Genomic DNA, 15,990 nt, shown 5'->3' with positions numbered 1-15,990 from the left:
ATGCGTACTCTTTTAAGTAGGATAAACCAAGTCTGAAGCAGCCTCCCATGAGTTAAGATCCAATTTCACCCTCAAAGAAATTGAGATCAGGCCCCACCTTGCCAACTGACAGTTACAATGTTTTCTGGGTTTGGGGCTAAGAATCAGCACTGCGGGCTGGGCGCGGTGGCTCATGCCTGTAATCCCAGCACTTTGGGAGGCCAAGGCAGGTGGATCACCTGAGGTTGGGAGTTTGAGACCAGCCTGACCAACATGGAAAAATCCCGTCTCTACTAAAAATACAAAATTAGCAGGGCATGGTGGTGCATCCCTGTAATCCCAGCTACTCGGGAGGCTGAGGCAGGAGAATTGCTTGAAGCTGGGAGGCGGAGATTGTGGTGAGTGGAGATGGCGCCACTGCACTCCAGCCTGGGCAACAAGAGTGAAACTTCGTCTCAAAAACAAAAAAACAATCAGCATTGTGAACTTAGAATACTGCCACTACCATTATTATTTTCTTCTTTATTTTATTTTATTTTTTTTTGAGATGGAGTCTCACTCTGTCGCCCAGGCTGAACGGCAACCTCCACCTCAGGGCTCAAGTGCATGTTCAACCTGCAATCACAGCTTACTGCAACCTCCACCTCCCAAGTAGCTGGTATTACAGGCATGTGCCACCATGCCCAGCTATTTTTTTAATTTTAGTAGAGACAGGGTTTCACCATGTTGGCCAGACTGATCTTAAATTCCTGGGCACAAGTGATCCGGCCCGCCTCGGCCTCCCAAAATGCTGGGATTGCAGGCATGAGCCACCATACCCCGCCCATTATTTTATTCTCACACTAAGTATAAGCAAAAACTGTTATTCCCATTTTACACATGGTGAGACTGAGGCTTAGAGAGGCTATTTATTTCGCCCAGGATCATGTGGCTTGTAAATAGCTAGATCATGCTTCAAACCCAGTTAGCCTGTCTGCCCTTGTCCGTGATGATATAAGCATGCATGCCCTTTCCTTGTTTCTTTGCATTCTTTGTACAGCTCTTATTTTGAAAGAGGGATTACAATAAGAGGACACAGAGGAGAAGAGAGTGATGGAGAGGAGGCATCTCAGAAATGGTTGGCACCTGCTCAGAAATGGTCCAGAAGGTGATCAAACACTCTCCTCTTCTGAACTGTTAGCGTGCACGCCAACGCACGCACAGCCTCTTGTTCAAGGCCCTGACTTGGCCACAATTCTCCTGACACATGTACTCAGCAGCTGTTCTGCAGACCCCTGGGCACACTGAGGCTCACATTACACTCAAGAGAACAAGAGAACTGTGTCTTTGGTGAGTCTTTCACTACAGAAACGGCAAAATCAATGTTTTGTTTTGTTTTTTTTTTTTTTCCCAACATTAGAAAGCCATTCGCCAATGTGAAAATTAAAAACAGGTCAGCGAGGGAAAACATACTCGCTGGCAGGAGGCAACCTCTTTGAATGTCAATCTGTAAGTTTTAGTCTTGCATTATGATTCATAATCCTGTACTAAAACTCAAAAAATAAGGGCCCTCCATACCAAAAAGTGTTCTAAACTCAAGTTGAAAATTTATGAGCTCAGAAATTCCCATTTCACACATCTGCAAGAACCCTACCATAGCCAAAGCACGAGGCGACATCAACTCTAAAACCTGCCCTGATGGATCCAACCTACTCCATGACATCCTCTCACCACTGGAGAAAACCGCAGGTCAACAACTCAATCCTGGAACAGGAAAGGGCCTGGGAGTTCCCAAATCGTTCCAGGGTCTTGCCTGGCATGGCCCCATATCACCAAGGAAAAGATGGAAAGGAGCCAGACACGGACATGAAGCCTGGCTCTGCTAACTCAGGATGTGACCCTGGGCAGTCATTTAGCCTCTAGAAGCCTCCATTTCCTCGTCGGCAAGTGAGGCTGGTGATAGCACCAACTTCATAGGGGGTCTCCTGAAGGTTTTATGAGATGGTGCCTATAAGTCACCTAACATTTAGCCTAGTTAAAAAATATACATAATATTGATCACTCAAGAATGGAACAAAAGGCCAGGCAACGTGGCTCACGCCTGTAATCCCAGCACTTTGGGAGGTCGAGGCACGTGGATCACAAGGTCAGGAGTTCGAGAACAGCTTGACCAACATGGTGAAACCCCATCTCTACTAAAAATATATAAATTAGCCCAGTATGGTAGCAGGTGCCTGTAATCCCAGCTACTCAGGAGGCTGAGGCAGGAGAATCACTTGAACCCAAGAGGTGGAGGTTGTGATGAGCTGAGATCACACCATTGCACTCCAGCCTGGGCAACAAGAGCAAAACTCCATCTCAAAAAAAAAAAAAAAAACACAAAGAAGAAGAAAAAGAACAAAACAAAGAAGAACTCTACTAATGTAATTACCTAACTCACTACCCTTGTATAAGGTCTCAGAGTTTACAAGCTCTTTCTCTTTCCCATCTCAATAAACACCACCACCCAACCATCACCAAAAATGTAAGCATCACCCCCAATTGTCTGTTTTTGCTCACAGCCCACATCGAATCCCTCATTAGACCCTCTACCTCCTAAACGTTCCCCCATTCTCCCTCTACATCTCTTGAATTCAAGACCGCATCGCCTGTTACCTGGCGTATGGAAATAAACCGCCTACCTGGGCCACCTTCTATTCTTGCTCGCTATGGTCTCTTCTCCATTGAGAAAAACTCCCTCTAATGGAGCTGTCCACCAAGACAGCTTTTTTTTTTTTTTTGAGACGGAGTTTCGCTTGTGACACAGGCTGGAGTGCAATGGTGCGATCTCGGCTCACCGCAACCTCCGCCTCCTGGGTTCAAGCAATTCTGCCTCAGCCTCCTGAGTAGCTGGGATTACAGGCATGCGCCACCATGCCCAGCTAATTTTTTTGGATTTTTTATTAGAGACGGGGTTTCACCATGTTGACCAGGATGGTCTCAATCTCTTGACCTCGTGATCCACCTGCGTCGGCCTCCCAAAATGCTGGGATTACAGGCTTGAGCCACCCAGCCCAAGACAGCTTTTAAAATGCTCATAAGATGTACTCCCTTTCATAAAAGGCTGCAGAGGCTTTTTAGCCCACTTAAGGAAAGCCCAAACTCATTGGCACTTGGGACCCCCATTAACTCCCCAGCACTTGCACCTCACCTAGCAAGCTCCTCCTGTTCCTCAAGTCCACCAAGTTCAAGCTTCTGTGTGCTCTTTGCCCCACCTGTTTCCCCCACCCGGAAGGAAAGCCCCTGCCTCAGTCTTCACACAGCAGTTAGCTTCTCATCATTCAAAGGTCACCTGCAAGGTCATGTCTCCCGGCTTTTCAATCTAGCCATCCTGTCACTTGCTATCACATTATTCTATTTTAATATTTCAATTTTCTCTATAACATGTTCCACTGACTGATAGTTTTCTCTTTCTTTTAGAGATGGGGATCTTACTAATTTACCCAGGCTGGCCTCCGACGCCAGGGCTCAAGCTTCAGCCTCCCAAGCGGCTGGAACTAAAGGCTCGTGTCACCATGCCCAGTTTGATCATTTTCTTGTTGCATAAATTGCCTTATTGTCTTTCTTCCCATATCTGGTTCACTGCTCTATTTCCAAAACTTAACTCCGTATCTGGTGTTCAATAAATATTTGGTGAATTTGTTCATTAACCTCTTCTCTTAAGGCCAAGAGGAAGGTCAAAGGGCCACATGCTCAACTTGTTTGATGATTTTCCTTTTGGAAAAAGGAAAAAAGTGTTCCTGCCCACTTAAAGAGTGAAGGTGAGAGCTAAAATCTGGCTCCTTCAAATCTAGGTGCTAACACTGATGTAGGAGGGAAATCTAACAGCTGTGTGTGGGACCCCGAGGTAGCCCCACTTTCGGTGTCCTAAACAAAAAATTACAGAGTACTTTGACCATTCTGTGACCCAGTAAGCTGCAAGTTTGTTTTCTTTTATTTTTTGAGAGAGATTCCCTCTGTCACCCAGGCTGGAGTGCAACGGTGCGATCTCCGCTCACTGCAACCTCCGCCTCCTGGGCTCAAGCAATTTTCCTGCCTCAGCCTCCTGAGTAGCTGAGATTATAAGCATGAGCCACGACGCCTGAATAATTCCAGCTGCAAGTTTTTCCCAGCAGGCTTAGGCCCAAACTGGACCCTGGAACATTCCCAGGCACTGATAAAGGTATCTAGGTTGATGCACAAAACTTTCAAAGAAACGAGTGCTGGCTCTGATCCAAATTCCTTTAGCCCTAAAATAGTGTCCACACCCTAATGCCCTGACTGCAGACATACCTAAGTAGAACACTCGTTTTATCTCACTGTCTTGAGGATACACTGCAGCACTTTCGATGCAAATTGCCATAATAACTGCTTTGGACTGACTGGCCACCCTGGCATTTATTTAATGCTTCTTTTTTAAAAAATTTATTTATTTTACTTTAGGTGCATACTGTATCTGACATTTCTCCCCATGTTATCCCTCCCCACCCCCCACTGTCTCTCCTAATGCTTCTTTCTTTAGAATCCTAACTGGCCCCATCTTGGGATGGTTTGGGGTACTCCCTCCTGGGAAGTTCCTGTTGCTGCTTTTGGGGCAACTCCAGCCACAAGTTCGATGGGGTAAGACAGCGTGGTAAAACTGAGGCAACTTTAAGCCCTCATCTTCACCTTGGGGTACCCACTGATAACACTTCAAGAGAAGTTCGACTTGCAATGTGGAGCAGAAAAAAAAGGCTTCCCGGCTGGTGCGGTGGCTCACACTTGTAATACCAGCACTTTGGCAGGCTGAGGCGGGTGGATCACAAAGTCGGGAGTTCAAGACCAGCCTGGACAACATCGTGAAACTCCATCTCCACTAAAAACACAAAACTTAGCCGGGTGTGAAGGCAGGCACCTGTGAGCCCAGCTACTCGGGAAGCTGAGGCACGAGAATCACTTGAACCTGGGAGGCGGAGGTTGCCGTGAGTTGAGATGGCGCCAGCCTGGGCAACAGAGTGAGACTCCATCTCAATTTAAAAAAAGAAAAAAAAAAAAAAGAATTCCCACTGACAATGGAAGCATGGATTTATTTACAAAGGAGTCTTGCTTAGAGGCAGGCAAGTCTGACCCACAGACCAGAAATTATACAACGGCTTAAGGTAAAGAGGAATCTATAGCCAGCAGAGCCATAGGAAGACCAGTGTTCTCTGCCTGTGGGTCTTAAGAGAAGCCATTCAGCCTTCGAAGCCCCTTTCTGATTTCCTTGTAACAATGCTTAGAATACCACAGCTGTTTTTTGCAAGAAAAAAGAAAACAGGAAACCTAAGCTCCACTATTTCACACCAAAACTTGAAAGTAAACTTAAAATTTCTTCAAAATTGCATTCTGTGCTTGGTAAACCTCAAGCAAACAGAATACTAAAAATATCACCTGTTTTCTCTTCCACTCCCCAAGGTACCATAATTATAACTTGACACAGGATGGAAAACTGTGACTTACCAGCTTCAATGCATTCTGGCTTCAGGCAGTACTCCTGTTTAGCTTGGAGACTTAAGAATCCTTGACTCACTGAAAAAACAGACCAAAATAAATGGCTGACGGGTAGCAGACCACCATCGAGTAAACCAACCTTGGAAACAATATGCAAGACATTTGATATCAGTTCATCCTTCTCAGTGTTGATGCAGTATTCAAAAACCCAGTGGGTTCAATGTCACGGAACCAAATTCTAGTTGCTAGCTAAGTAACTTTGGTAAGACTGTGGTAAGACTTGGCAAGACTTGCTTTGAAACTCAGTTTCTCTCCTCTTTAAGACAAGTAAGTATAACCGATCAGTGCTCCTAAGAGCATGGTCTCTAGAGCAGCAGCAGCTGCTGCTGCTGCACCTGGGAGCTTGTTAGAAAGCCACTCCAGATCTTGACTCAGAAGCACTGGGATTGGGGCCCAGCCATGTGCGGTTTAACAAGCCCCCCAGGTGAATTTGGATACATGCTCAAACAGGAGCACCACTGGTCCAGATAATCTCTAAAGTCACTTCAATGTCCAATTATCTGTGGTTTAAGTCTCATACTTTCACTCTACTGGTTATAACTCCATGCCCATATTCAAGATGGGAAAACTGAAACTTTTAAAATAAGTCATTTGGAGCCAATCAGAGTGGAAATAGAAAGCTAGCATGTGTGGTTTTTAGAGTTCTGGATCTTATCTAAATCATCCATAGACATGGACCAAAAAAGGGGTAGGGGTAAGGAACATCCTGAACATATCTCAATCACCTGTTAACAGCAACCGTTATTGTCCGCCTGCTCTCAACTCCACAAACCCTCCACCCACCAGGCCCAGCTTAGCTACCAGACAGACATTTGCAACTTTGTGGACCAAGCTTCCAGCTACTTCTTCCTTCCCCCACCCCCCAAAGAAGTCTAAAATTGAAATAGCTTTTCACCAATGGTTTATTGTCCCCATCTGGCTGGCAACATTATCTAAATAGATTTCTGCCGAAGTACAGAAGGGTGCCCAATTTGTCAACTCCAGGTAGCACCTGGGCATTAGCAGATGTGAATTTAAGATTTCAGAACTATTTGTGGTAGCTGAGGAAATTCTGGGGAATTCATTCTTGCTGTGCTCTGTGAGCAGAAACAACGAATCATCTGGAGATACGGCCATGGTGAGAGGGATGGTGGGAGGCGAATGGGGACCGAGGCTATTTGTGGCAGGATCAGAAAGCTTGGCAGTACCTGTATTTCGCTAGAGATGGAAGACCTGTAGATGACTAGCCAGTGTGGCGAGTTTTTAGTATTTATTAACCCACGCTCTAAATAGGAGCCTGCTTTTCTTTGTTCTTTTCTCTGCTGCCATCCTCCAGCTTCTTTGCATGTGTTACATTACAGATTCAAAAAAAAACTGCCTACGGAGCATCTCAGGCCTATTTTTAAGAAAACACACCGTAGTAAAAAGGTGTGTTCTGATTTTTATATAAAGCAAAAAAAAAAAAAAAAGTTAGGTAAAAATATATATATATGAGCAGCATAAAGATTAGTGTGCAGTATTCCAATAGGCCTGGGTGGTAGAACCACGGGGGGAGTTTTCCCCATCAGTCAGTTTTCATATGTTGACCTAATGTTCTTTAGTGAGCATATGTTCTTTTTTATAATGCAAAAATAAGCTTTATTGTAAACAATAATAATATTTTTATAATTCTGGACAATATCTTCTTGATCTAGCCTTATTTTAAAAAACAAAAGCTAATAAAATCATTATCTAAAGACTTATTCCTGGCCGGGCGCGGTGGCTCAAGCCTGTAATCCCAGTACTTTGGGAGGCCGAGGCGGGTGGATCACGAGGTCAAGAGATCGAGACCATCCTGGTCAACATGGTGAAACCCCGTCTCTACTAAAAATACAAAAAATTAGCTGGGCATGGTGGCGTGTGCCTGTAATCCCAGCTACTCAGGAGGCTGAGGCAGGAGAATTGCCTGAACCCAGGAGGCGGAGGTTGCGGTGAGCCGAGATCGCGCCATTGCACTCCAGCCTGGGTAACAAGAGCGAAACTCCACCTCAAAAAAAAAAAATAAAAAATAAAAAAAATAAAAGACTTATTCCTTTCATGAGAAATAATTCTTGACCCAAAACCTCAAAGGAAGAAATAAAATCAAGTAGCCTCATCTAACAATGAATAGAATGAATGTTTTAAATATAATTAATTAGGCTGGGCGTGGTGGCTCAGGCCTGTGTTCTCACCACTTTGGGAGGCCAAGGCAGGAAGATCACCTGAGGTCAGGAGTTCGAGACCAGCCTGGACAACATGGTGAAACCCCATCTCTACTTAAAAATACAAAAATTAGCTGGGCGTGGTGGTGCATGCCCATAATCTCAGCTACTCAGGAGGCTGAGGCAGGAGAATTGCTTGAACCCAGGAGGCGGAGGTTGTAGTAAGCCACGATCGCACCACTGCACTCCAGCCTGGGTGACAGAGTGAGACTCTGTCTCAAAAAAAACAAAACAACTATATATGTGTGTGTGTGTGTGTGTGTGTGTATATATATATATATATATATATATATATATATATATATAAAATTAATTGGGACACTGACAGACCCAACCCTTCAAGGAAGACCATTATCTCCATGGATGGGGTTATTTTAAAATCCAGCAAATAAATGAGAATCAATAAGCCCAGATAACGTGAAAGTGTAAGTGAATGAAATAGAGACAATAAAGAAATTTTTTCTTTTTGCGACGGAGTTTCGCTCTTATTGCCCAGGCTGGAGTGCAATGGCATGATCTCGGCTCACTGCAATCTCTGCCTCCTGAGTTCAATCAGTTCTCCTGCCTCAGCCTCCCAAGTAGCTGGGATTACAGGCATACCCCACCATGCCCTAATTTTGTATTTTTAGTAGAGATGGGGTTTTTCCATGTTGGTCAGGCTGGTCTTGAACCCCCAAACCTCAGGTGATCCACCCACCTCGGCCTCCCAAAGTGCTGGGATTACAGGCATGAGCCACCGCGCCTGGCCAAGAAAATATTTTTGATATAAAAATTAAGATGTAAAGCTGGGCGCGGTGGCTCAAGCCTGTAATCCCAGCACTTTGGGAGGCCGAGGCGGGTGGATCACAAGGTCAAGAGATCGAGACCATCCTGGTCAACATGGTGAAACCCCGTCTCTACTAAAAATACAAAAAATTAGCTGGGCATGGTGGTGTGTACCTGTAATCCCAGCTACTCAGGAGGCTGAGGCAGGAGAATTGCCTGAACCCAGGAGGCGGAGGTTGCGGTGAGCCGAGATCGCGCCATTGCACTCCAGCCTGGGTTAACAAGAGTGAAACCCCATCTCAAAAAAAAAAAAAAAAAAAATTAAGATGTTACTTTTGAATGGTTAGGAGCTTTAAAAGATACGTGTAAATCGCAGTTTGGTTTCTCATTGTAGATTTCTCCATAACCAGAGGAAATGCCCTCAGGATACAGGCGAGTCATCCACAGAACAAGAGCATAAAAATGGCCAGAAAGCAGGGGTTGGCAAACTATGGCCCATAGGCCAAATCCACTTCCTGTTTCTGTATGGCCCATTGAGCTATGAATGGCTTTTACATTTTTTTTCATGGTTGGGGAAAAAAAAAGAAAAATAATATTTCATGACATATGAAAAGTATATAAAATTCCAATTTCAGTGTCTAGAAATCAGATTTGCTTGGCACACAGCCATGCCCATTTGTGTACATATTGTCTATGGCTGCTTTTGTGCAATGACAACAGAACTGAGTCATTGCAACAGAGGCCGTATGGCCCACAGAGTTGAAAATATTTACTATCTGGCCCTTGACAGAAAGTTTGCCGGCCACTGCATCTGAGAAACAGATTTTGGGGAGGAAGGAGAAGGAAAGGAGAAGAAGAAAGGACACTTGAAAATAAATAAACTGGCTGCAGGCAAATATGTTTTCCATTCTAGTGCTCTGTAGGTTCTCCGAAGCCACCTCGAGGCCATTGGCAATCACTCTTACTGTAGAAGCAATAAGGTTTCGAAGACAGATTGTCCCGGAGCCTCAGATAAAAAGAAGAATCAGTAAGAAGGGATGCTGGAAATTGTAGGCATGTAAGTGAACATGGGCAGGTAGAGAAACATACCACAAAGTGAACCAGGAAGCCCTTGAAGAGAAGGCGACCCTAACTAGAATATTGTCATGAAGAGCATTGCCAAGTAGGCCCCTGGAGTCTTTCAGACACGCACTTTGACTGGGTACAGAGTGGAGGTGGGTGGCAGAGCCGAGGAAGGGATAGGGATGGGGGGAAAGGGGGGATTCTAAAATAGTGCAGAAATATTTGACAAAAAGAAGTGTCCCTGAATGTATACATCCAAATAGATGTGGTCACCTGAAGCAATGCTTCTTAAACCTGTATTTGCAAACTAATCCCTTGGGGGTCTTGTGAAAATGCAGACTGTGAATCAGCAGGTCTGGGGTGTTGCTCAAGCTCCCCAATGATAGTGATGCTGCTGGTCCACAGACCCCATTTTTTTTTTTTTTGAGCCGACGTTTCACCCTTGTTGCCCAGGCTGGAGTGCAATGGCGCGATCTCGGCTCACCGCAACCTCCGCCTCCTGGGTTCAGGCAATTCTCCTGCCTCAACCTCCTGAGTAGCTGGGATTACAGGCATGCGCCACCATGCCCAGCTAATGTTTTGTATTTTTAGTAGAGACGGGGTTTCACCATGTTGACCAGGATGGTCTCAATCTCTTGACCTTGTGATCCATCCGCCTCGGCCTCCCAAAGTGCTGGGATTACAGGATTGAGCCACCGCGCCCGGGCTCACAGACCCCATTTTGAGAAGCAAAGATGTTGAGGCCACAGCCTTTGTTTGTCCTTATTCTCTAACATCATTTGAGCTCCTGTTAGAGAGTCAAGGTGAGAGCCAGGTTACAGGGCATGCTGGGAAGTTCTCTTTCATATTTTATGCAGTCCTCCTTATCCATAATAGCAGTGTCTGGCTTGATGAATTTTACTTTGCTCTGAAAACACTGGTACTGTTTCCTAAGAATAATTTTCTCTGATAGAACAAAGATTTGCTGCCATGGAGAATCTTTCAATGAATATGCCATGGCCTTGGGATATAATCATAAAAGTGGAGTTTTGTAAAAGTTTCGTGTAGTGGTAATACTATTAGAAAGAGTACATATTTTTACATAAACAATAATTATTTGGATTTTTAAGTTTGGGAGGGTTTGCAAAAACCGAACCTTGCAGTCACGTTCCACATAGCACGTAGTCTTTTGGCTTGCCCATAGAATTTTTCCTCTCATTTTGAATTTCAGCAGAGGACACTTGTCTAAACCCTAAGTGCTGAGAAATCTCAAGAGTTTTCAAGAGCCACAGATTCAGTTGCAGGAGCAGGAGATTTAGGTTTACCAGAAAGCAATAGAGCCATCTAATTTCCTAAATCTTCAGCCACAGAAAACATGGGAAGATGGTTTGCTCATTTTAGCAGAGTTTTCAACCAAACAACCCTAACTCTTTTAAAGTTTAATTACTGGTTTACCCCTGCCAAAATAAACATGTCCTCCTGCAATCCTGTATATGCCAAGGAATGTTTCCAGGTTTGCTACATTTCAAACTGCACCTTGAATCTCCTCGTTCCTACATAACATTCAGGCTAATGAAGTATTTTGGGTTGTATGAGAAAAATTAAAATGGTAATAGTCAAGGGTTCAGAAAGCCTGGAGTTTTAGAAAATCCCTCACTCCTTTCCAAGATATTTGATACTTTTTCATAGGAATACACTTCTATCATCCTGTATACTCTCTGGGTACATCATTCTCACCAAGAGTCATTAAAATAATTGAATCACAATATCCTTCAAATCTTGGGGGGAAACCTCTGTTTTCCTTCATATTCATTTATAAATCAAACTGCATCTCATCAGAGTCACTGGATAAGAAAGGAATTGAAGAATATCAATAAAAGTGCACTTTAAAGGACTGATTTGTGTTTTGTGAATTACATTTCATGATTCGTTCAGGCAAACATTAATAAAAGTCAAATGGAAAGAAACTCCAGCATGGTTTTCATCAAAATATATATAAAGTCTTTCCTCAAAATATAAATGAAACTATGTGACTATGAATTCATAAACACTAATTTTGTTAAATGCACCACATAAAAATTTTTCTGTCTAATGCAACAGAATCAGCCAGCCACTCGAAGCCACTTACACCCACTTTGCCTTCTGGACTATACATTTGGTGCTTGGGTGTATTTATTTATTTAGGCTCTTTAAAAAAGGCTTCTTTTTCATTTGCATATTTGATAGAAACTAAAGATGCACCACCTACGAACACAGGCAAACAGCCATGTACCTGTGTTATGACAAGTTTTGCTACAATAAAGCACAAGGAAATGTCTCAGCACACACCCAGTTCCCCCGGCCTCCTGTACTCCACTCACCTAGAAAGAGGATCGTGCCCAGAACTAGGGTGCCACCGACAAACACGGCCAGGGCAATTCGAATGCCTCTGTGGGCCTTCTTTCCAGTCTCCACGCCGCTCCCTGTTTCTGCTTCCATCAGAAGGGAAGTAGAGAACACACGAGAAGAAAGTCACTTTTTGTGGTTTGGTGGCTGGTCTCAAGACTGAGGCGTTGACATCCAAGGCTCTCTTGCTCTTCTACTAATGGACAGCTTAAAAAACTCCCGTCAGGAAATCTCCCCTCGCCACCCTTTCTCAAATAATTCTTCACAAATGAAAATTATAAAATCCAAAATAGTGGTTGCCTTGGCTTTCCCCCTGACTAGACAAAACAAACAGTGTTGCTTTATCTTGGTGCTCTCCCTCAGCAAAGTCCCTCTCAACCGATTGTTTGGCAGGCTCTTCTCTCAAGCGTTCCGAGTATACATGTTTTAGTATGTTGCTGAACAGATGTTTTAGCTATTTAAATGTATAGTCACTTGGGGAGAAAAAAACAATTGTTTTATCAAAACTGGATTCTCGTGAAACTCCCCCAAATCATGATAAGTTAGGTGGCCAGAATTCGCCGGACCCACTTCAAGATCTCAATTAATCATGTAATTCTGTTGCAAGAATCATTCTGCTTGCCTGAATTGTCTTCATCAAAGATATTCTTTCAGTGTGTGAGTCCCTTTTTAAAGCCTTCTAAGAGTTCCTAGGATATCCTGGAGCATTTTATTTTAGGAACTTTGTGTATGATAGCATGTGCCAAAAATCAGTCATAGTCCAGTGCAGTGCAAAGTAGCAATTAAGACAACCTACAGAGGCTGATGGTTTGAACTGGAACTTTTTGTTAAAAGAAGGAGAAAAAGCACTTCCTTTTTGTGGTACTGAGAATTGTACACACACACACATACAAGTGTGTGAATTAAGTTTATTAGCAACTACAAAAGATATGATGAGAAATTTTTTTCCTTGTGTGGTTTTGATGAAAAGTGCACCCATGTGTTTTGTCTGCCACTCCCACTGAGGTAGCCATTCATCAGGATGTTTTTGTGTTTACATGAAGTGTCCACTTCAGCAGATTCCCCAGAATGAATTCAAAGGCAATTGGTTTCAGGCCTGGCGCGGTGGCCCACGCCTGTAATTCCAGCACTTTGGGAGGCTGAGGCAGGCAGATTGCTTGAGGCCAGGAGTTCAAGACCAGCCTGGCCAACAAGGCGAAACCCCGTTCGTACTAAAAATACAAAAATTTGCTGGGCGTGTTGCTGAGCACCTGTATTCCCAGCTACTCAGGGGGCAGAGGTGGGAGAATCGCTGAAGCCTGGGAGGTGAGGTTGCAGTGAGTCGAGATCGTGCCACTGCACTCCAGCCTGGGCGACACAGAGAAACAGAGACCCTGTCTCAAAAATTAACAAACAAAAAACAAAGGCAATTGATTTCACTGGAAAGACTGATGAATGACTGGGTCTTTGATTTTTTTGATCATGATAATGATTTAAATGATAAAAATGTGCTTTCTTCACGGGGAAGGGCAACTGATATTCCAATGCTATCACTGAAATGATACAGATTCTATTATCCACAGATGTAGATATCATTAATTCACAACACAATTACTACCTACCTGCTTTTGTTTTGCTGGAGGTCATAGGGCAGTGGGAGTGGGGGTAGAGAACTCAACTATATCTAGAAACCAGTAGAGCAATTATCTCAATGCAAAACTTGTGCACATGGCTTTAGGGGTGACACAGGTGCTCAGCAGGTGCTGATGAGCTCAATATAACATGGCCACTCGTTCATGGTCCTGTTTGGCTTGTCTTGGTCAGGGCTTAAGCCCTTAGCATGGGATTCTCTCAAGTTTTGGGGCTTATTCCATAACATATCTTACTTTCCCATTTCATGTTGTGGCAAAGTCAGAAGATCATAAGCCTTTGCCCAAGTTATGAGGTCATGGTGTGTTGATATCCTGTGCTCATTGGCTGTTAATGTTATTTTGTTGCTGTTATTCCATAACACATTCTAGCAGGCCTTTGGCCCCTAGTATAGGATTCTCCCAAGAGTTTTTGGACTTGACTCTAGAATACATCTTAGACCGTGAGCTCCACAAGGTCAGGAATCATGTCTGCCATGTTCAATGTTACAGCTCCAACATTGACATTTCCCGGCCCTTCACAGCGAAAAGGAGAAATAAGAGCAATAAAAATCATCCAAATTAGCCCTGGCTACTTACTCTTAAAAACCAGCTTCAGGGTCAGGAGTGGTGGCTCATACCTGTAATCCCAGCACTTTGGAAGGCTGAGGTGGGCAGATCACTGTAAGTCAGGAGTTCAAGATCAGCCTGGCCAATGTGGTGAAACCCTGTCTCTACTAATACAAAAATTAGCTGGGCGTAGTGGTACACGACTGTAATCCCAGCTACTCAGGGAGGCTGAGGCACAAAAATTGCTTGGACCTGGGAGGTGGAGGTTGCAGTGAGCTGAGATTGTGTCATCCAGCCTGAGTGACAGAACGAAACTGTGTCTCAAAAAATCCAAAAGGCAGACACAGGTGTATCACCTGAGGTCAGGAGTTCAAGACCAGCCTGGCCAACATGGTGAAACCCTGTCTCTACTAAAAATACAAAAATTAGCCAGGCGTGGTGGTGGGTACCTGTAATTCCTGCTACTCAGAAGGCTGAGGCAGGAGAATCGCTGGAAGGCAAGGTTGCAGTGAGCCGAGATCGCGCTACTGCACTCCAGCCTGGGCAACGGAACAAGATGCCATCTGAAAAAAAAAAAATACAACAACAACAATAACAATAACCAACCAGCTTCAGCCTCAGGAACCTCACATGCTAATCTGCAGAGGGAGGGGGAAGAAGGGTGTCATCTTTCAAAGTCCTAATTATTCCTTCTAAATGCTCAGCTGACAATGATACTTCACATAGGCATAGCACATTCGCTTTAACCTCATGGTAAATCTACATACTTGATAGCAAAGGCATTTTAACTCTGATTTACAAATAAGGACACTAAGACCAAGAAGTGGCCTCAGGTGGCATGGGAAAATCACAAATGGATAGATGGGGGATGGAATCATTGCCATACATGGCATGTCTGCAGCTTGACAAAGCTTCCTGTGCATAGCAGAGATGACAGTCACCCAAGCACAACACCAGGACCCACTTCTTTCCTCTTTTGTTCCTCCTCCCAATCTCCTCACAACTTTCAGGGTCCCCACTGACAGTGAATGGTGGCCATGTGCTACCAGCTGGAGTAGCCATCACCTGCCTTGAACTTGCAGTTCCCCTAGAGGTGAGGGCAATGTGGAGCTTCCTCTGAAGCTTACCCATCACTTACCAACAGGAATTCATTGCTGAATGGTCAACTGCTGAGTGAAAAGCCGTTAAACCAAAAAACAGTTCCATTCCTTGTAATAGGAAAATTACAATGCATTCTATCTCAAACTAACATATGCAAACACAGATAGGAAAATATACTCACTGAACTTAATTGTTCATTTTAAAATAACCGAAAGACCACCATTGGATTGTTTGTAACACAAAGGATGAATGCTTGAGGAGATGGCTACCACATTCACCATATGATTATTTCACATTGCATGCCTGTATGGAAACATCTCAGGTACCCACGAATATATACACCTACCATGTACCAACAAAAATTAAAAATTAAAAAAATTAAAATCAGTAATTTTAAAATATATTACTTGAACAATGAAAACAAGTCTACAAAAGTAATATGTCAAAATATTGAAAATAAACATATTTTGTGTAATATAATGTAATGAAGTTTCTTTTACTCATCAAAGGAATGAAGGAGAACATGAGAGTGGCTGGGCCTGACAGAGGAAGGGCTGTGGGAGAATCAGTCATTATAAGGTACGTTGTTCATCCTGTGCCATTTTCTGCATTCAAATCCTTTTTAAATCCTTTTAGGAGATGACGATTGTCTTGCCCTCAAAATAAACCACACTTAAAGTAGCACAGTAAAAAACCAAACAAACCCTTTAGGGCAGGCGTCCCCAAACTTTTTACACAGGGGGCCAGTTCACTGTCCCTCAGACCATTGGGGGGCCGCCACATACTGTGCTCCTCTC

At 43.8% G+C, this 15,990-nt stretch overlaps 1 protein-coding gene across 1 annotated transcript in view; it reads right to left on the bottom strand.

Moving 5' to 3' along the window:
* The window catches only part of PHEX (phosphate regulating endopeptidase X-linked), a 220,919-nt gene extending 205,297 nt beyond the window's left edge, over positions 1 to 15,622 (bottom strand). The window contains exons 1-2 of the mRNA XM_003924097.4: positions 11,891 to 15,622; positions 5,455 to 5,523 (exon numbers count right to left, since the gene is read on the bottom strand). Of these exons, the coding sequence (XP_003924146.1) occupies positions 5,455 to 5,523; positions 11,891 to 12,008 (187 nt within the window). The 5' untranslated portion in view covers positions 12,009 to 15,622. The remainder of the gene's footprint in view (positions 1 to 5,454; positions 5,524 to 11,890) is intronic.
* Between the last annotated feature and the right edge of the window lie 368 nt (positions 15,623 to 15,990).

Source organism: Saimiri boliviensis, chromosome X (assembly GCF_048565385.1).
Source record: "Saimiri boliviensis isolate mSaiBol1 chromosome X, mSaiBol1.pri, whole genome shotgun sequence".
In the NCBI taxonomy this organism is placed as follows: domain Eukaryota; kingdom Metazoa; phylum Chordata; class Mammalia; order Primates; family Cebidae; genus Saimiri; species Saimiri boliviensis.
The sequence above is the reverse complement of the archived record's forward strand: the minus strand, read 5'-3'. Positions and strand labels throughout refer to the sequence as shown.